This window comes from Bison bison, unplaced genomic scaffold (assembly GCF_000754665.1).
Source record: "Bison bison bison isolate TAMUID 2011002044 unplaced genomic scaffold, Bison_UMD1.0 scf7180017860443, whole genome shotgun sequence".
In the NCBI taxonomy this organism is placed as follows: Eukaryota; Metazoa; Chordata; class Mammalia; order Artiodactyla; family Bovidae; genus Bison; species Bison bison.
The window spans coordinates 763,198-783,872 of NW_011491015.1; the positions used below are offsets into that span (position 1 = coordinate 763,198).

A 20,675-nucleotide genomic window follows, 5' to 3' on the forward strand; every position below is an offset into this window, starting at 1 on the left:
CCTCTAGTTTTAAAACCCCTTCAGTGATCCCTGTGGCTCAGTGACTTCTGCCTCTGGATATCGTCACACTCACTGACCTCCAGTGACACACTGCTTTTTATAGGTACAGGTTTGGTTCTATGAATCTGAAGACAACCTCTCGGACAAAGAGGCCATATCTTAAGTATAGTTTTATTACTGAGGACCCAAGCATTCCACTTTATACAGGGAATAAATACCAACAAAAGATAAGGATCTGTACAACCAGTCTAGCAGAGACTGGTTGATCCAGTCTCTGGATCAATCAAATAAGAAAGCCTGTACAGATCCTTGTCTTTTGTAGAATTCAGAGTCACTTCCTTTTCCTGCCACTTCTCTTTAAAGTGCTTTAACTCTTTCAAGGAGTCTCCACAGTATCTCTGAACTAGATATATCTAACTGGGTAAATAATAAGATGAAATGAGTCAGTAAAGCCATTATACAACACATCCTGCTCTCCTGTTTTAATGGTTTTCCTTTGATACCAAGATTAGGTCATCTTCTTCAACATGAGAACTGTCCTTTACTTCTGTAGTCTTTTCTCTCCCCCACATCTGTGTGTGGCCAGACTTTTAAGCAATACACCTTTCCCCGAAAGCCCAAACACCAGCAGTCAGCACACCTTGCATTCTCTCGTGGGGATGGTTTTTGAGTTGTTGCGACTGTGGAAGCTGTCGATGCAGCTCTGGAATTTCTTTCCGATCAGGGCTTCGTCTTCCCAGCTGCACTCTGAATAGGGCAGTCCCATCCACTTGCATAGATACTCAGGTTCGTTGGAAGGGGCCGGCTTCCGGCTGTGAGCTATTTCACATACAAAAATTGACAGATCAGCAACTGCCAATTAAAGGAGAGGGGTGACATTCTGTTTTATGTGTAACCAAGGCAACACCACATGGCAAAGCATGCATTGCTCTTAGACAATATTTATAAACAAAATCTCTCACTTACCTGGAAAGTCTGTTTGACCCAGTGTAGATTTGCTTGTCTTCACAGCTAAATAAATGGAAAATCAGGTAAGTTATCACAAAACCAAGAAAACAGTGACATTTCAGGCCCTGTGAGCAAGAGTACAAATATACTCCACTATCTCATATCTTAACAAAATAAAAAAGAGCCGTGTTGTTCTCACGACCCTGTCTGGCCCCATTTCTCTGTCTCCCTACCCCCACCTGCAGCCCCACCACCCCATGGATTCATCCCCCGGGCCAGGACTACTGCCGAGCGGAAGGACCAAGCCCCAGTCCTCCCTGACTGGCAACGCCACCTGCCGCCCGAGCCACCTGGTGCTTGGCACGCCTACCCCCTGGCTGCCACCTCACTGGTGGGCCTTTCTCACGCTCCTCTGTTGGTTTCTTCACAACTTTCAAAAGCTGGAATGCCCTCAGACTTCTGCTCTCACCATGTGTACATTTCTTGATGATCTCATTAAACCTCAGGCTTTAAATACTATCTACACAGAGATAAATTTTCAAGTTTCAATCTCCAGCTAAGACTGAGTTCTAAACTCTAGATTCACATACTCTACAGCCTTCACAATACTATCCACTTAGATGACTGTGAAGTATATCAAACTGACAAACTAAGCTCTTGACTTCTCTTCCCTCAGTCTTGCTATTTCAGTAAATGGTACCTCCAATCTCCTGTTTGCTCAGGTCAGGAATACTGACACCACCCCTCTGTCTTCCCCCATCTCCAAATCTACCACCAAGTCTTGTTAGCTTTTCCTTCAAAATAAATCTAGGCATCTGACTATTCTCCAAACTTACACCTGCAAAAATACATTTTTTAATATCTATACATTACTCCCAAAAAAGGAAGTTCCTTTATTCCTGGAACTCCAACACTGCTTAAATGAGTTTCCATGTACTTACCTATTACTCTTTCTACGATCTGATACTGTTTGTTCAGCTCCGAGGCCAGCTCTTGTTGGCAGTTGAAATATTCCACATCTTCAGGAGAAACCTTCCCTAACCTGGCCAGAAGTCAAACAAGGAAGAGTACATACTAATTAGATCTGGAGAATCCATACTCATCTATCAATGCAAAGTCAAAACAGGAAAGGAAACTTAGTCTTTACTTTCATATGTCCCTTTAGTAATCTTGTACTAATAATTAGGCCAGAGATTTTAAGAAAAACATGTAAGACTTGTAGAAAACACTGAAACCTCAGACTAAAAGGACACACCAGTTGTTCTTGCTGATGTGGCCTGTTTTATAAAGAAACCTAAAAATAACTATTTTGTGTGATAAATTCATATGATCTGTGATAAATTCATATATCTTAATAGACAAGGCCAATAAAACTCAGATTATAAGAAAAGATGTCTTTTTTTCATATATGATGGACTTTAGGAGTGATTAAATGTTGACATTTTTAGAAAACCAATTATTTTCAGTTATAAAACAACACCAGCAACTTGAAATTAAATCCTACTATAACTTTCAAGGACTTTCAAAATTCTAATAATTGCTTTACAAACTACCCATACCTCAGAGATATATATTTTTGTTTTTGACTCAAAGAAAAAAAGTATCTGATTTATTGAAATAGCATATTCTGCACAGTAATAAAACAGGAATTGGAACCCATTTGTCCCTATTCCTAACACTAATTAACCTGATCACATGATACTGAAGCGTGTGTCTCCAGGGAGAACTTACACTTCTTATTTATTATCAGTTTAGGGGTGTGTGTATTGTGGCCCCACGTTTCTCATACAACTTGACATGTTCAAAGCTGTAAGTAAGCTAAAAACCACAAGGTGATCACAGTTTCAGAACATTCCTGTCACATCATTTCTGTAAACTGTAAAACCAAGATTAGTTTTAAGTATACCATATCCCAGAGAGTTCTAGAACACTAAACTTCTGACACCCAGGCTAGGCCAGCACAACCAGAGAAAGTGACAAGGTGCTCAAGGACATGAGCCTGGACTCAGGCTGCGGGCGTCCAGGGCCGCAGAGCGGCTCTGCAGCTCACTGTCAACAAATAGCACTCTGTACAAATCTCACAGGCTTACTGTGAGGACTGACGACAAGATCAGGTCTGAAAAACGCCCCATACACTCGTTGTTATTATTAAACTCTACAGACTTTCTGGCTATACATAAAAATACATACTATCTTCAGGTCACAGTTTTATAAAAGGTAACCATGGATGCCTCCACGTTCATTCAGTCTGACAGAGGCAAAATTTGATATTCTAGACAGTCATGTTCTCCACCATTTAAAAACTCTCCCTTCCCCCAGGCTGCAAGTGTATTTCTTTTATCTAGGAAAGGTAATGTACCACTGCTTGATTTCATCCTCTTTCTTCTTGAAGTTCTCTAGTTTTTTCAGACCCTTCACTTTCTGTTGCTGTAAGGACTCTTCACTCTCCCATGTGCTGTGGATATATGACCAGCCCTTCCACTTGATGAGGTACTGGACTTCGCCTTCATCCTTTTCAGGGTCAAAGTCGCTGCTAGGGTCTCCATTAGCTTCGACTGCATACACAGTGGTAGAAGCTCCCGTGGCTGCAAAAAGATTCAGTTAAATTTTAAGAAGTCTATGAAACCAGACCCTGAAAAGCTTCCCAAATACACAGTTGTCTAAAGAGTCTCTTTTTGGATGAAGTACCAAAATCCTTTATCTTCAAATATGCAGATATTCACAAACAATACAGAATGAACATGCCCAGCAATTTCAAATGTTTTCAAGATGCAAACCCAATTTTTCCCATTTAAACAGTCTAAAATTTGCTGGTGAAATCAAAGAAATCTTTGTGTTCAAACACAATAAATACGGAACAGCAACATTCTTTTGTTTTGGTCCCTACTAACTCAGGCTAAATACATAAAATGTGGGCCTTTCTGAGCAGAGAGAAATCCGCCAGCTTCCAATGGCAGGGAAGTGGCAGCAGGAACCATGTCTAGCCGCAAAGGTGGCAAGAAGCTCCTGAAGCAACGCAAGCAGCAGGCTGAGGAGATGGACAAGGAAGCAGCAGCATTCAAGCAGAAACAAGAGGCGCAGAAGGAACTCAGGGGGCTAACAGCAGAGGCTGCAGGGACGGGCCGGGGCCATAGGCGGTTAAGAAAGCCAGAAAAAGGGAAGCTGTTTCTGTGCCTGAGGCAACAGTGACCCTTAAATCCATTCCTCCTTCAACATTTGCGCTCCCTGCCCTAACGCCTGTTGCCACCTATAGCAAGAATGAAGCACTGTCTTTGCATACCTCCTTTCTTTCCCAGCCTTGAATCTAAGACCTTTTCAATAGTTTCACTATTATCCTGCTGTTCATCAACTCCTTCTCCAGTCATTTCAATGAGGTCATCTGAGTCAGTCTCAAAGTCATCGTCTTCTTTATAACTGCATGAGGAATAATGCCGAATAAATAAGAAACTATCTTTTCAGATCCAAAATCACCTTACGTAAGATCATTAGGACAACCCTTTTGGCTCCAACATGGTGTTTTGCAGATCAGCCACGATAAAGTGGGCTCAAAGTTCATTTTTTTGTTCCTGCTTAAAGTATTACTGCATGTTCACAGATAGCGGCAGGAAGGCTAACTCATATTTCAAAATAAAAACTGACTAAAGTGATTTTTGTAAGCAAGACACAGAAAACTACAAGGACATTCTTATGTTTTCATTTTTTAACAACATTATTATTATGTATAAACAAGGAAACAACTACGAAAAAAAGAAAATGCATAATGAAAAAAATTGCCTAATGAAAAAACTGGTTCTAAGATTAATGCATCAACCCTGCATTTTGTCTCCCAATAACAAGAATATGAAATTTAAGTCTTCAAGTCACTGAGCATGCTTCCTGGTACTAAAAATATTAAAACATAACCTTCCACCATATATTATATTAACAACAAAGGGTTTGGGAGTTACAAAAGAGAAAAACACAATGCTGGATGCAGTACAACTAGCTATAGGAGGAAAAAGTGCTAAGCTACACATTAATATATTCAAAGCCTAGTCTTAGCTTTCAAATTATTAACTTGATTCACTTAACAGGTTATTAATAACTTCAGGATTCAGCTTCACCATCTTTAAGTAGACCAAAAGAAAACTATGTACCCTTCTAAAATGAAATTAAATGCCCTCTGACTGGTATAAAGTATGTATGTTTTATATCTATTCCTTTATTTCATTTTCTATTAATTATTCATACACTATCATAACCTTGATAAGATTATTACATCCAAGTAACATTATATAAAGAAACTGAAAGTCGCTCAGTCATATCTGTTTGCGACCCCATGGACTATACAGTCCAGTGAATTCTCCAGGCCAGAACACTGGAGTGGGTAGCCTTTTCCTTCAACAGGGGATGTTCCCAACCCAGGGATGGAACCCAGGTCTTCCGCATTGCAGGCAGATTCTTTACCAGCTGAGCTACAAAGGAAGCCCAACACTATATAAGCTGAAACTCAAAGGAATTTATCTGATTGAGAGTATAATTCAAAAGTAAGACTGCAATCCAAATATGTTTCCTAAAAAACAGTGCTATACTTTTATTTTTGTTATTTTCTTGGCCAAACCACAGCGTATGTGGGACCTTATTTCCCCAACCAGGGATCGAACCCGCACCCCATGCATTAGAAGCATGGAGTCTCAACCACTGGACTGCCAGGGAAGTCCCAAAGAATGGTATGAAATGAAGATAATGTCACTACCACTCAAGGAAACGTGAATTTGAAGTAGTTCTCTTCATAGGAATGAAGGCTTGATATGATTTATCACTATTATTTCCATTTTCCTATTGGCCAGGACCATTCTTTTTGAAAGAACCTTTCTGAATACAATCTCAAGACACAGGTCATTATTTTCACCTGTCAAATGTCTGATCCTGGACCTATTAAAAGCAAGCTCTAGCCAGTTACACTATGCCCCTTCCTCTCACTAATGAAACCCTTCCGGGACATCACCTACCTCACATTTTTAGCTGCTCTGCGGCGTGTCTGCCTTTTGGGAGCTTCATCATCTTCATCCTCATCATCAGAAGAGTCTTGCTTTTTCCTCTTTCCACGCTGAGTCTTAGGTTGCTTTTTAACACGAGGTTTGGGCACTGTTCTAAAGTGAGAAAAGGAAAAATGGCCAAGTCCTTATTTCATCATTTGGTGTCTACTTCAAATCTATATAACTGTACTGCCCAGAGCAGGGCTTACCATAGAGATTAACCAAGGGAATGTTAAGACATGAATATTCCTAGGTCCTGTTCCATGAGATTCTAGTTCATGAGAAATCTGCTTCACTAGAAACAAAACGGTTCTACTGCTGACACCCTCCAGTCATTTACAGGAGACACCGTCGGCCGCTGTGACTGCAGGTCCCACACCCACGGACTTATCCAACCAGGGATCAAAAACTTATCTGGGGGGAAAAGAAGTCCACAAAGTTCCCAAATGCAAATCTTGAAACTGCTGCCCATTAGCAGCTGTTTACATAAGTATTAACATTGCAGCAGGTATTAAAAGTAATCAACAGATGACTAAAAGTACACGGGAGGAGAGGCCTAGTCTACACGGAATACAACAGCACAGCATTTCATATAAGAAGGGACTTGAGCATCCGTGGATTCTGGCATCTATTTAGCATCCCTGGCGAGGATGAAGGGAGGACCGCACTGGGGGTTCTCAGGCAACGACTCTCCACCGCTCCTCAGGATCGCCTGACACCACAATACACACACGGCCTGTTGCTGAGGGCAGCTCTTTTCTGGGCAGTTTGGAAATATCTACCAAAGTTACTAATGTAACCATTTTACTTCTGGGAATAAGTAAAAGATACAAACAGATATAAACTGATACAGGCACAGTAAACTATTCACTGTGGTATTTGCAATAACAAAAGATTAGGAAAACTGAATAGTCATCAAGTGGGAACTAGTTCAATAACAGAATACTTGTTGTTCAGCCACTAAGTTACGTCAGACTTTTCTGCAACCCATGGACTGCACCAGGCTCTCTGTCTTCTAGTATCTCCTGGAGTTTGCTCAAATTCATGCCCCTTAAATTAGTGATGCTATCTAACCATCTCATCCTCTGTCACCCCATTCTCCTTTTGCCTTCAATCTTTCCCAGCATCAGGGTCTGAAAACAGAATACCATGCGACCATAAAAAACAATAGAGGGAGCAGTTTTCCGTGCATTGGTAAGGAAAGATTTCCAAGAGAGATAATGAAAGAAAAATGCAGGAGAAGATGCATGGAATGTTATCATCTGTATAAAGAAGTAAAGGACAAGAAATAACTACACATTTTTTCTTCCATGTATATAAAAGACACCTTGGAGACTACCTGAGAGACTGTGCCCTGCCACAGACCACGGGCACAGCTGAGGAGATCGGCCCTCTGCAGGCGGCGCCTCCCCTGCAGCCAAGACTGAGGGCCACAGACTAGGAGCTCTCACAAGGAAATCAAGTACTCCAGCAGCGGCGAAAAGGTGAGAGGAGAAAGACAGTGACAGAAACTCACAATCACAGCCATCTCTTTCTCTCATACTTGCCATAACCAACACTCCACAGACAAATGACCAGAGAGTCAATAAAAGATGGGTAAAATCTAGAAGACAGACCTGGAGTGGATTCCAGGGCTGAGAGCTGAAACTCAGATGAAAGGAGACAACACTAATGAATCTCCCTACAGGGGTGGAAGGTGAGGGGGGAGGTACAACATCCTAAGCCATGGACAGACAAATATTTCTGCTGTAAATGGCCAGAGGATAAGTATTTTTTACTTTCTCAGACAAGAGGCAAAGTTGAGGCTACCACATAGGTACTTAAATAACAAGAGAAAATAAATTTCAACAAATATTTTACGGAAAAATTCAAAATAAAATAATAATGATCAAGTGTATTTTTTGTGATACAACATCTACTAATGAGAAGAACAGAATTCTTTTTGAAGTGATGATAGCATTTCACTTAATTAGTGTTCGAATTTAGTGTTCCTTATCATGAAACTACAAATGTTCACCAGAAGCTATACTGAGGGACTTCTCCAGTAGTCCAAGGGGTTGGACTTTGCCTTCCAATGCAGAACCCTGGTCGGGGAGCTAGGATCCCACATGCCTTGTGGTCAAAAAATACCAAAGCATAAAACAGAAGCAATGTTGTAATAAATTCAATAAAGACTTTTAAAATGGTCCACATCACAAAAACTTTTTAAAAACAAGCTATATTGAGTTCACAGGCCACATAAAAATGGGGGGGGGGGCGCGGGGAGTGGGATTTGGCCCAAAGACAACATTTGCCAACCCCTCCTAACACTGCAAGGAGAAAAATCTTCCTGGGGCCTCGTTGCCTCCTGTCTTCCTCCCCCCATCACCAGTACCTTTTGTTGCCATCTGTCTGATCAGAAATTACCAGTTTCTTCCCACTTCCACCTACTTCCATCTCTGGACAGATTCTTTGCTTAATGTCATATAGATCGTACGAACAGGGTAATAAACAGTCAAGTATGTTTCAATCAGCCAATTAAACGTAGGAAAAATTAGTTCTCCCCAAAAGAATCTGTACACTGGTCAAATACACAGAGAGATTTTTTTTTAAGAGTGGAAGATGTATTTGTTCCTCAGAACCAGTCCACCTGGAATATGAAACAGCAAGATTCACTCTCTAGCTATGTACCATGCAAACACACAAAATCCACAGCAGCTCAGTCATCTAATTACTTGCTAACGAAGCAGATGAGCAAGAAGTTAATCAGGCATTCAGAATCCAGAGTCACAACACACTGCAGCTTGGCAACTGAGGCCCCCGTGCCAGCACTACACCGTCCTCCTCAACCTAACACAGACTGAGCTCAACCAGAGGCAGGGACGCGCAAGCACGCACGGCACCTTCTGGGGACAGGTCTTCTGGCTTTCACTGTCTGCTCTGGTTCGCTCTCTGCACTGGAGCCTTGTTCCTGTTCATCTTCCGAGAGCTCCCATTTCCGTTTTTCTCTGTGATCAAAAGCAAAGCAAAATTTTTTTTTTCTAAAAGAGTTCCTCGAGATCGTTTCGCTTGAAGAATCTGACAAAACCAATTTCAAGCAGAAGAGCCAAAAAAGGCAGAAAGTGTATATTTTAGATATTATGCTAAAAGATTTGTTTTAGCTTCAAATTTTGGTTGGGTTCCTTCCTGCGATGTGTAATATCTATTCCTATTTTGTATCCGGTATCAAAACAAATGATGAAGCTAAGGCTGTATTTTTTTTTTTAACTATTGGTTCTGGAAAAAAAAAATGTTGCCAATTCTCTAATACTCTATTTTCATTTACTATTATCATTGATCAGACTGAAGCTATAATATATACTAGATCAGAGGTTTTCAAATTTTAGTATGGATCAGAACTATATAAAGGATTTGCTGAAAGAGTTTTCTGGGCCACAGCCAGTTTTTGATTCAGGAGGTCTAATGTGAGGCCTAAAAATCTGAATGTTACCAAATTCGGATGATGCTGATACTATTGAGAGAGTTCTCTTGAGTACTACACTAGCTATCTTCAGAATGTGTTGATTAAACAATCCCTAAAATTATGTTATTAATGATAAACCTACCACCTACTAATTAACCTGTCCAGCTAATGAAGTAGTTTTAATAATCACTAAATACAGTAGGTGTCCTTTTGCTCATCAAGATAACAGATGGCATGGGAGAGCCATACCCTACAGGTGCCCTGCTATGCCCCAACAGTTTCTGAAGTTTCCTTGAAGACCAAAAAAGAAATCACAGGAACTCAGCTCATTTCCCACCTGCAGGGAAGAAGGAAGGAACACACATAATAGCAACTGGTCGAGAAACATCCAGGGAAACAAAAAACTCAACAGGCAAGAACCTGGTTTAGGATTTCTCTCTAAACAAAACAATTACCATGTGCCTCTGGGTCTCTGTACAGAAAATGAGGTTATGTTAAAGACAACTGCTGTCAAATTGCAAAGTCAAGTCAATATTCTTCATGGGAAAATAACTCAAAGTAATAGTGGAAGAACCTTTCTAAACAGTCCTACACTTGATTCAGTCAAAACATCAGGAAAGAAAATGTTCTCAAGCCTTCCATGAAAAGGCCATAGAGCACTTCCACGTACATTACTCAAGTTCTACTGGCACAAAGGCAGGCAAGTGGAGATACATCTTTGTTAAATACAAACAATGAATCCTATCAGTCTGCCAGACAGGTAGAGTGTGCTTATGGACAGTGACTGGTAAAATATTAAGGTCTGCTATTATCACCAATACCCATCCCTCCCTCTTTAAAGCAAACCATACTTTGGGCACCCGCCTTATTCTCGTTTCCTAGCGCCTCATACAATAAATGTGTTCTAAAGGATCCAAGGAATAGATGGTGATGGCCAGGAGGAAAAAAGATGTCTCCAGCAGTGGGGAGACTGGCACCTAAGGATCTAGCCTTCCTTGGCCAAGACTAGAACAGTTTATTTACCCCTTAGAAGGAGCTTACAGTCAAACTGGAGAGCAGTGGTTTCACAGGAAACAAGCTTGAAAGAACATGCACGTAAGACCTAATGGAAAGCAGATGAGATGAGAAAGATCTACAATCAAGTGTCATTCGTAATTTCTATAACTCTGCCAGGAACTGAGACTGTTATATCAGAGTAGCTAATGAGGTCTGCTTCAACAATTTTAAAGACTAAAGTGGCAGTAGACACTGAGAGAATGGAGGTTCAGAGTTTTCCAGTTAAACTGCAGATCTGTAGACGTACAGATAACCAAGAGGACTTCAAATCTTCAAATATGAGAAGGTACAAAAACTTAGCCAAGCAACTGGTCCAAAGTACTCTTCCCACACAGAGGGAAAATCAAGCCCAGTGGGAACAAGCTGTTTGGTGTATGTCAAACCCACATTTCTGCTATTCTCAACAGAACCTACTGAAGACCATTCCAGGAGGAGCTGAACAGTTAAGAGGCTTAAAAGGTTGAAAGGAGTTTTATATATATGTATCTGAAATTGGTGGATTATTTCAAATTTCATTTTAATTTTCAAGAATGGTGGGGGAGGGGGCAAGTTAGGACCAGCAATACTGTTAATTCTGTCTAAGTGGTGAAGTGAAAAGGGCAATCAATTACTAACAGATTACTGCCCCAACCCTGGCTCTCCAACAGGTGAAACCAACATCCACCCCTAGAGTTTGCTGGCTTCTCAAATAATGTAGACTGTAGGAGGAAGACTCCCTGACTAAGCCATATTATAAGCTGGGCTACAAAGAAAAGTCTCAAATATAGGATCATGATTGAAATATTTTCCATGTTAAAGGAGACTTGAATTGCCAGATCCAGTTCTAAGAAGCCACCAGTGGGATTCCCTAAATGGGACTCAATAGAACTTTGGCCAAAATTTTGGGAACTGGGGGAAAAAAATACCAAGATTTGACCACTGAGGCCTCAAGGCCATATAAATAGATAGGAAAAAGTCAGAATGCAAGTTAACTAGGTATGGTTTTCTTTCTTTACTGGGAAAAAGTGGATTCCTTTTTTCTTTACTGGGAAAAATCAAATCTAAACAACTATAAAGAAGGGAATGAACAAAAGCCATTTTAAAATAAAATAGGCCTAAAATTTGGCCAAGAGCCACTGAGGCTTCCTAATTAACTGTCTTTAAGAGCTCAAAGAAGGGAACTCCTTTCTCCTCCACTTTAGAAGGCAGATAAGGAAAACAGGGAACTAACTGCTTTAACATCACTGATTTTCAGTCGATTTTCCCAAAGAGGATGGTGTTCAGAAGCAAGTCTCAATGAAGAGGATAAGTCTGTTCTAACAAGGACTCTCTTCTGCTGTGTCACAGGACTGTGACAGACTTCCACTTTACTGCACTGGAAAGGAAGAAATAACTATAATCTCACCTATAATCTCAGGAGAATAACTTCAAATGATTACAGATAAAATCATTTTTTAAATTCCAGGTGGAAAAGAGGGTTCTGGAACCACTGTTCAGTGGAGCTGAACACTACTGGGACTGCAATGAGTCAGCAGAAATCCTACCCAACATTTCACAAATTAGGACAGCATGAATAGGGACTGCCTTACCTACCTCCTGCAAAACCTCTATGCAGGTCAAGAAGCAAGTTAGAACTGGACATGGAACAACGGACTGGTTCAAACTTGGGAAAGGAGTGTGTTGGTTATATGTTGTCACCCTGCTTATCTAACTTCTATGCAGAGAACATCATGAGAAATCCAGACCAGATTAATCACAAGCTGGAATCAAGACTGTGGGGAGAAATATCAACAACCTCAGATATGCAGATGATACCACTCTAATGGCAGAAAGCAAAAAGGAACTAAAGAGCTTCTTAATGAAGGTAAAATAGAGTGAAAAAGCTGGCTTAAAACTCAACATTCAACATTGAGCATCCACTCCCAACACTTCATAGCAAATAGATGGGAAAAAAGTGGAAGCAGCGACAGATTTTTTTTTTCTTGGGCTCCAAAATCACTGTGGACAGTGACTGCAGCCGTGAAATCAAAAGATGCTTGCTCTCTGGAAGAAAAGCTATGACAAACCTAGACAGTATTAAAAAGCAGAGACATCTCTCTGACAACAAAGGTCCACAGAGTCAAAGCTATGGTTTTTCCAGTAATCATGTACGGATGTGAGAGTTGGACCATAAAGAATTGCCAATTAATTAAAAGAATGTTTTCCTCCTCTAAGCTTTTAAAATGCTAATCACATGACTCCAGCAGAGTTAGTCCCTTCTAAGACTGTAGTCCCTAAAGTGTCAATGTCACAAAAGCAAATAAAGTCTGTGAAAGTGCTCCAGACTAATGAAAGCTGACATCTAATACAATATTTAACCTGAGACTGGATTCTGTACTGTGGGTAGAAAAATATTATAAATGACATTGTTGAGTTGAATGACCAAATTGGAATCCAAATTAGACAACGGTATTGTACCAATGTTAAATCTATTTACCTTAAAATTGTATTTTGCTTACAAAAGAGAATATCCTTATTCTTAGAAAACACACACTTAGTATTTAGGGGTTAAAGACCATGCTGTATGAATCTTAGTCTGAAATGGCTCAGAAAAAATATTACCTTGTGTGTATACATAAATATATATAAAGAGAACTCTCACAATGATAAAGCAAATGGGGCAAAAACGGTACAGAGTGGTGAATCTCAGTATACAGGATTCCTTGTACTGCTCTTACCCTTAAAATTTTTCAACTCTTTGAAATTAATCCCCCCAAAAAAGTTTAAAAAATGGTTCCTTTTAAAAACTTTAAAATCTGTGAGACAATCTGCAGTTTTGGAAAAACACTGCCCCGTGCTAATATTTCACAATGTCCACTCCTCCGAGCGCGTCTCGCTCAGTTCTGAAGCCCATGTGCCCACACACTAGGTTGTCGCCCTTGCTGAGACCACAGAGGGCCCGGCAGTGCCGCCTCTCGTGACCTGAGTCTCAGCACCTGCAGGACCTCCCCTAATCTATGTTACTAACTAAACTGACTCGGGAGAAGAGCTCTCCACAAACCCCAGTGCCCTCCAGCTGCCCAGAGGAGGGCATGGCAGGAGGCCAGCCCAGGGCCCAACCAAACAGGCATGAGGAGAACCTCTGCTTACGTAAGTTCCTAAGGAAGAGCCCAGAAGTAGACAAGCAGCCTCACAGAAGACACCCCCTCTCCCTCTCCCCGACAAGAAGTGGAAAGGTTCTACTCGGGCAAAGAACAGTCACAAGGGCCTCCGAGAGCTGCCTACTTTGGAGAGCTCTCAGGATTGAAAGGAGAGGGAAAAGCAAATACAGAAATCAGTCAAAATAGCAAGTCTGATGTATTACACAGGGGCTGAAAGCTGGAGGGATTCTCACACCCAAATAAAGCTACATAAATGAGGTGTTCAGGGACTTCCCCTAGTGGTTCAATGGTCAAGACTCTGCGCTCCCACTCCAGTGATGAAAGGTTCAATCCCTGGTCAGGGAACTAAGATCCCACATGCACAGTGGCCAAAAAAAATTAGGAGTTCAGGTTTTCAAGTACAGAACATTTAGATTCCCACCAACGGACCAGCAGAATGTAGCCAGACGGTGGAGGAAAACACACATGCATGGACTTCCCAAAAAGCCTCTGAAGCCTTTAGCCTGGGAAACTGAGATCTCCTAAGCAGGCCCTGGGATGGGGATAGAGCCTTCTGAGCTGCCACGAAGCAGGGGCTTGCCTACAGTCAGTATTTCTGCAACTCTAATGAAATATTTAAAGCACAAATGGAAATTGCATGCCCTCTGGGCAGTGCAAAATTAAACACTATGACTTTTCTGACCATAGTTTCTAATAACTGTGTTGTTACCAGAATAAGTATTACCCTATTTTAGAGATGGGGAAATTTAAAGACTCACGTTACTGTGCCTCTGGCCAAATACTTAAGAATTATGCTGTGCTTAGTCACTCAATCATGTCTGACTCTTTGCGACCCAATGGACTGTATAGCCCACCAGGCTCCTCTGTCCATGGAATTCTCCAGGCCAAAATACTGGAATGGGTTGCCATGCCCTCCTCCAGGGGATCTTCCCAACCCAGGGCTCAAACCCAGGTCTCCCGCATTGCAGATGGATTCTGGATTCTTTACTGTCTGAGCCACCAGGGAAGCCCATGAATACTGGAGCAGGTAGCCTATCCCTTGTCCAAGGGATCTTCCTGACCCAGGAACTGAACTGGGGTCTTCTGCACTGCAGGCGGATTCTTTACCAGCTGAGTTTCTAGGGAAGCCCAAGTTAAGGATTACAATACTTTAAAACAGAGAAGATATAACTGAGACTCTCAACAAGAGCCAAGGACAGCCGTTTACCATGAGAAACCCCTGAATTTGTGTGCAGGGTTTTGAGTATTTTTCTGAGAAGACAAGCTGTAGAATTCAGTTTGTCAAAGGGGTTCATACATTCCACCCCATAAAGATTTAATTATTTCTCAAAAAAAGTCAATTTTTTTTTACCATAAGTAGAGTTTTTAAACTTTTACAATAGCAAATATATAATCCATATCATAAAGGAATTTCACATTAACCTCGTGAATTAAAATTTTCTTGCTTATGAACTGCCAACAGTAAAACTACACTGACACAATAAGGTATTTCATATTAAAATGGGTGTCCAATCAGTATAATTTTATCACACCTACACAGAGAACAAATCAACAGGAAAAACAGCCAGTCTACACGTGTTCCTTGCTTAACTGGAACAGAACACCAAATGCTGTATGTTTGGGATTTGTGCACATTTTTAAGAAAAAAAAAATAATGGGGCTGATAGGGCAAATCAGATGGAATAGCTGTGGTGTGCCCTGAAAAGCAGCCCAATGTTCAAATGCCACTGCTGCTGCAGCAGACTCAGACAGACAGGAAGCCAAGACAGCAGAGACAGAAGCGGGCTCTGGGGCCCAGGGCGCACTGCAGACACAAGGCAGGCGGGCCCAGAGACAGCCGCACGCTCCGACTCCCCAGGCAGGACCACCCCAGGGGAGACTTACTGTTTTTTCAGCTGCCTCTGGCCTCTTCTCTTTGGGCTCCCACTCTCAGACCCGCTACTTGCCTTCAGGGTGTGAGGGGGGAAAAAGATCACAGACTTTAGTTCACAGTTCTCAGGGACAACACAAACCCCGGTTCCACAATCTACTCAATGCAACATTACTCAATATGAGCTTTCAGGCAGAAAGACACCTAAGCCTCTGTTTGGTGGTGTTCACTCTTTCATTTTTAAAATTAATTTGTCTCTTACTGCTGAGTTACCTGTAACGCCAAGAAGTATTTGTTTCAGCTGGACTTCTAAGAGAACATAGTCTAATAAAATTTTGTGATGAAGGAAACATCCTGTATCTGCAGTGGCCCACTGAGCAGCCAGCAGTCACACGTGGCTGAGCCCCTGAAATGTGGCTGGTGTCACTTAGGAATGGACTTTTCATTTTACCTAATTTTACCTAATACACATTTTAAAAGACCCATGTCTAATGGCGACCACACTAGGTGCTGATATAGAATGTCTGGCACAAAAATGCCACACAACATTAAGTGTGCCTTTAAAGGCGGTGACTAAGAACCTGTTTCATTTCAGACTCAATAAAGCGCTTGTTCAGTCACGAGCCAGCAGTACTCTGCTGACAGCAGCAGAGCAAGCGATTACAGTCACGGACATCTGAACAACTCTTTTCCCCACGTGTTAAAACAAATCGGCAAGATACTCCCATTTCTGTTGGTCCTGTGACCTATCAACAATGTGTTAATTTATATACAAAAGGGAAAAGGTATATACACCATGTGCTTGGCTGTAACAAACATGGAAAAAGAAAGCTAACTAAGGTTAACCAGCTGAGAGGTCACTCAAAATAAACCACCACAAATACTGTGCGTGTGTTATGGTCAATCACATTTTTAAAGTATACTTACTGCCCCAAACTCATTAACCTTTGGCTACTAATATGTAACTGTTACCAGTGGGACGTTACATAGTTAAGAACAGCAAAGTCCTCCAAAGAATGCAGAGGGGACATTTCACTGAGAGACCAAAGAACACCTCTTCAGAATGTAGTCTATAAACCTAACACAGAGTTAAAACAGAGGATTTCCCCAAAAACTTCACACAAACTGAGGAAAGGTCTGATTCTATAGAGACAACAAAATCCAATATATAACACTAGTTTTTAAAATCATCAATCTATTCAATCTCAGAAAGTAAATAGGCATTCATATTGCACATTAAAATGAACTCGGAAACCGAATTTTAACAATTTAGGTAAAATAATCACTTAGGCACACGCTCCCTTCTCAGCAGAAAATCTGAAACTACTTTCACTGTCACCGTTGCTTGGTGACCCAGTTAACAAAATCTAGAATTTACAAACTCCATGCTTTAAAAAGTAAACTTCTTGCTATAATCAACTGCACTATGAGAAACAAACAAACAAAACTTCAAGGGCAGTTTTATATAACACTCCACTAAAGCACACACTATGACTTGATCTTCTGGTAGTTTTTTTTTAAAGCCACATGTGGCTTTTCCGGCTGAATTAGGTTTAAAAAACTTGCTTTCCAGTCACTTAACTCCCATGCCTGAAGTTCATGGTAATACAAACCAGAGTCAGAAAGGATGAGGTAAGATAAGGAGTGTGATCATATCCCCTTAAAACATTGTTTTTTCTTACCTCCTCCTTAATATTAAATCGTGATGGTTCTTGTCTGCTTCGGTTTGACCGCCTGACCCCATAAACATCGGGATATTCTTCCCACATCTGTAAAATTAACAGACTACACATCAATCTTTTTTTCTTGATCCCCATTTACTATTTACATTATTGGAACATATATTTCAATTTAAGTGAATTCAAATTTGTTTAATGAGACAATAAAGGACCATCTTTAAAAAGAATAAAGCAATTACCCTAGAACTCATTAAAGTTGTGACAATGCCTCTTCATCACTCCATGGCTATTAAACTAGAAAGTACGTTGCTTACCCATTGTCAAAATATAAACTTACAGTTGAATATGGAGACGTAAGAGAACAACCGCTTCCACTAAAAAAATATTTACTTATGAATTTTAAGTCCCTAATGCTTTCAGTTTCAGCTTTGACTGCCTAAGACTCATCTGAGAAACTCAAATAAAATCAATAGAACCCCACCACCAACTTTTTGTTAAGTAAGAATCAGTTTACTTGTGTATATTTAAAAATTCCTCAGGATGTGCAACATGCCAGATACAGTCAAAATTCACTATTTCCAACATTCAGCTTTAAGTCTCAGAACAAGACCCACTGGCGCCCCTGCTCCAGCACACTTCATGTTACTAACAATATTTAACCTTTGCCTTTAAGACCTGATTTTGGCCTCTCCGGCCTTCCAAGATGGCCTCCAGTCTTTCTATGCCTACAGTCTTTCTGTGGAGTGTGTATCTCCGCAAATAAACCTTCTTTCACCTTAAAAGACTCAAATTAACAAATCAAAAGGAAAAATACAAAAGGCCTCCCTTTTCTCCCTGCTGCTCTAAGGATTCGTCTAACCCCCAGCCTCTATTCTTCCCACAGGTAATGGCTAGTAAGTATGTTGTGTGTGAGTGAAGTGAAGTGAAAGTCATTCAGTCGTGTCCGACTCTTTGCTACCCCCTGGACTATACATATAGTCCATGGGATTCTCCAGGCCAGAATACTGGAGTGGGTAGCCTTTCCCTTCTCCAGGGGATCTTCCCAATCCAGGGATCGAACCCAGGTCTCCCACATTGCAGGAGGATCCTTTACCAGCTGAGCCACAAGGGAAGCCCAAAAATATTGGAGTGGGTAGCCTTTCCCTTCTCCAGGGGATCTTCCCAACCCAGGAATCAAACTTCGGTCTCCTGCATCGCAGGCGGATTCTTTACCAACTCAGCTATGAGGGAAGCCCATGTTGTGTGTTCTTTTAATGAAATCAATCACCTATAGGCAAAATGAATTTAAAAGACTGTGGAACACTGAAGTGAAGATGCACAACAGGGTTAAACATTTAGAAGAGATGCTTGAAAGCCAAGATTAGAAAGCTGGATTTGCCATTGAAATACGGGAGGCAGCTAAGGTCATGAAAATATTTGGAGTGAGGCAAGAGAAGCCTCGGGCTGTGGCTCATCATGAAATGTGTGGAAAGTGGATCCCTAAAAAGACAAAAATGATGAAAGACGATTCAGGAACACAATATGTCACAAAGTCAAGGGAGGACATAATCAACAGTACCTTTAAAAAAAAAAAAATCCCAGGAAAGCCGAAGAAAAACAACCCCTCCAAAGATAACAAGCATGCTGTTCTAGGAATAGGCATTTCAGAACGAGAAGCCATATAACCATGTAGGTCAGTGTCCTCAGTTTACACAAGGGAAGAATCCTTAACCTTAGAATAATATGAGTCAGAGGACAAAAGATCCAACCAAGAATTAGTAACAATCAAGCGGCAGGAAATAAAGGCAAAAAAGGCAGCCAATGTCCACAACTCGAACCAGTGGGGCAGAGAAAGGGAGGCAGCAAGAGCTTTGCTCCAGCCCTGCCAATCAACCCACATCCACCCATTCCTCAACCTGAGAGCTATGAAGTGGCTCCACAGGAATTAGTGTTTACTAACTGGGAATGGTACTACATTAATTAGTTTTACCATTTTAAAATCTGAGGCATTCAGGCTCACCTGTTGGGACTTTACTACAACACACACTGTAATGTGTACATCCTAAAATCATCTTGTGTTCCCATCTGTCCTTTTGAGGGCTGCAGCAGCTACTGCTGCTAAGTCGCATCAGTCTTGTCCGACTCTGTGCAACCCCAGAGATGGCAGCCCACCAGGCTCCCCTGTCCCTGGGATTCTCCAGGCAAGAACACTGGAGTGGGTTGCCATTTCCTTCTCCAACGCATGAAACTGAAAAGTGAAAGTGAAGTTGCTCAGTCATGTTCAACCCCTAGCGACTTCATGGACTGCAGCCTACCAGGCTCCTCCATCCATGGGATTTTCCAGGCAAGAGTACTGGAGTGGGGTGCCAGTGCCTTCTCCCTTTTGAGGGCTAGTGATACCTAATCAACTCTTCAATAAAAACTACCATGTGAAAAAGAAGAGTGTACAGAAAACAAAGAGCGGTTCTTTAGAAGCTCGTTTCACAATAATTATTAAAGTCATAACCTAATCATTCTAACTGGCTAGTACATCCATCCATGTATCTATTAACTTCTTAAAATTGATCACCTTAACTTTAATATTTCTGCCTAAACCTGTACTTCCATTGTGACATGCAATCTTAATCCAGTCTCTCCTTAAATTAAGTTTTACATATATATATGTATATTACACACACACATAGACATTTGGCCTTACAGTTGATTCCCAGAATCCCAGTCAACATGACTTTAGTAAAGTTTTAAACACCCCGTGCAAGTCGTGGTTTCTATGGCTTTCTTTACTCTCTGCAAGTAAAGAACTCTTCACTGTTCAGAAAAAAGTTAAAAAAAATAGCCAAGCAAGGCCTTCTGCAGGTTAATTTCTGAGCTGAATGACACTCAGACAAGATACCGTAAGTGGTACCTTCCATACACAGGGTCTCTCTGGAATAAGTCACCACCTGACATGTCTCTTGTGAAGGGCCTCCACATACTGAGGCAGGCAACACAGCACAATCCTTGAGTGTCTGAAAGTCCCTTCTCTGGTGACGAGTTAGCTAAGAAGGAGTTTTCATTTCCCTGTCCCTAACACTACACCACCACCAGCATTCCCCAACCTCCCACCAATCCTTCAGGGCCATTTAACCTTAAGCAATGACTATACTGGGAACAGAAGAACTGAAATAACAGTTAATCTCAATTCTGCCAACAGTTAAAAGCCACTTTGTTTTTTTAATTTCAGGATTGCTGAAGCTATTCTACAGAACTTGTAGGCAATTTAAAATTGTTTGTCCTCCAGGGAAGATCTCTTGTGTGCAGACACAGATTTGTATCTTAGAGGAAAAACTGATTTCTCATAAAGCTTTCAGCATAAGACCTTTTAAAATTTCTAAAAGCAATTTTTAAATATTTCTAGTGATTCTAAACTTAATTCTCTCAAATTAGAATTTCAAAGATCAGCTGCATCTCATGACTACCTAGACCAAGTCATTATTTTTCCCCAAAAGGAATGCATCCAAAAGTTTGGACATCAGTGAGAAAATTCTACGCAACTCAATATTCACCTTTTTGCATTCTCTGCTG

The 20,675-nt window shown here is 41.0% G+C and overlaps 1 protein-coding gene across 8 annotated transcripts in view; it reads right to left on the reverse strand.

The window, feature by feature from the left end:
• CHD2 (chromodomain helicase DNA binding protein 2) overlaps positions 1 to 20,675 on the reverse strand; it is a 111,614-nt gene that overhangs the window by 68,999 nt on the left and 21,940 nt on the right. For 6 of the 8 annotated variants that reach the window (XR_824549.1, XM_010832152.1, XM_010832156.1 and 3 more), the window contains 9 exons: positions 17,136 to 17,222; positions 15,468 to 15,529; positions 8,849 to 8,953; positions 5,940 to 6,080; positions 4,229 to 4,362; positions 3,308 to 3,533; positions 1,890 to 1,990; positions 967 to 1,011; positions 641 to 819 (listed from right to left, as the gene is read on the reverse strand). Coding sequence is in view for 7 of the 8 variants with exons in the window: in XM_010832152.1 (XP_010830454.1) it covers positions 641 to 819; positions 967 to 1,011; positions 1,890 to 1,990; positions 3,308 to 3,533; positions 4,229 to 4,362; positions 5,940 to 6,080; positions 8,849 to 8,953; positions 15,468 to 15,529; positions 17,136 to 17,222 (1,080 nt within the window). In the remaining variant the exon portion in view is untranslated. Of the gene's footprint in view, positions 1 to 640; positions 820 to 966; positions 1,012 to 1,889; positions 1,991 to 3,307; positions 3,534 to 4,228; positions 4,363 to 5,939; positions 6,081 to 8,848; positions 8,954 to 15,467; positions 15,530 to 17,135; positions 17,223 to 19,131; positions 19,293 to 20,675 lie in introns of those variants that run through there. The other 2 variants (XM_010832157.1, XM_010832154.1) reach the window with 2 other exon arrangements.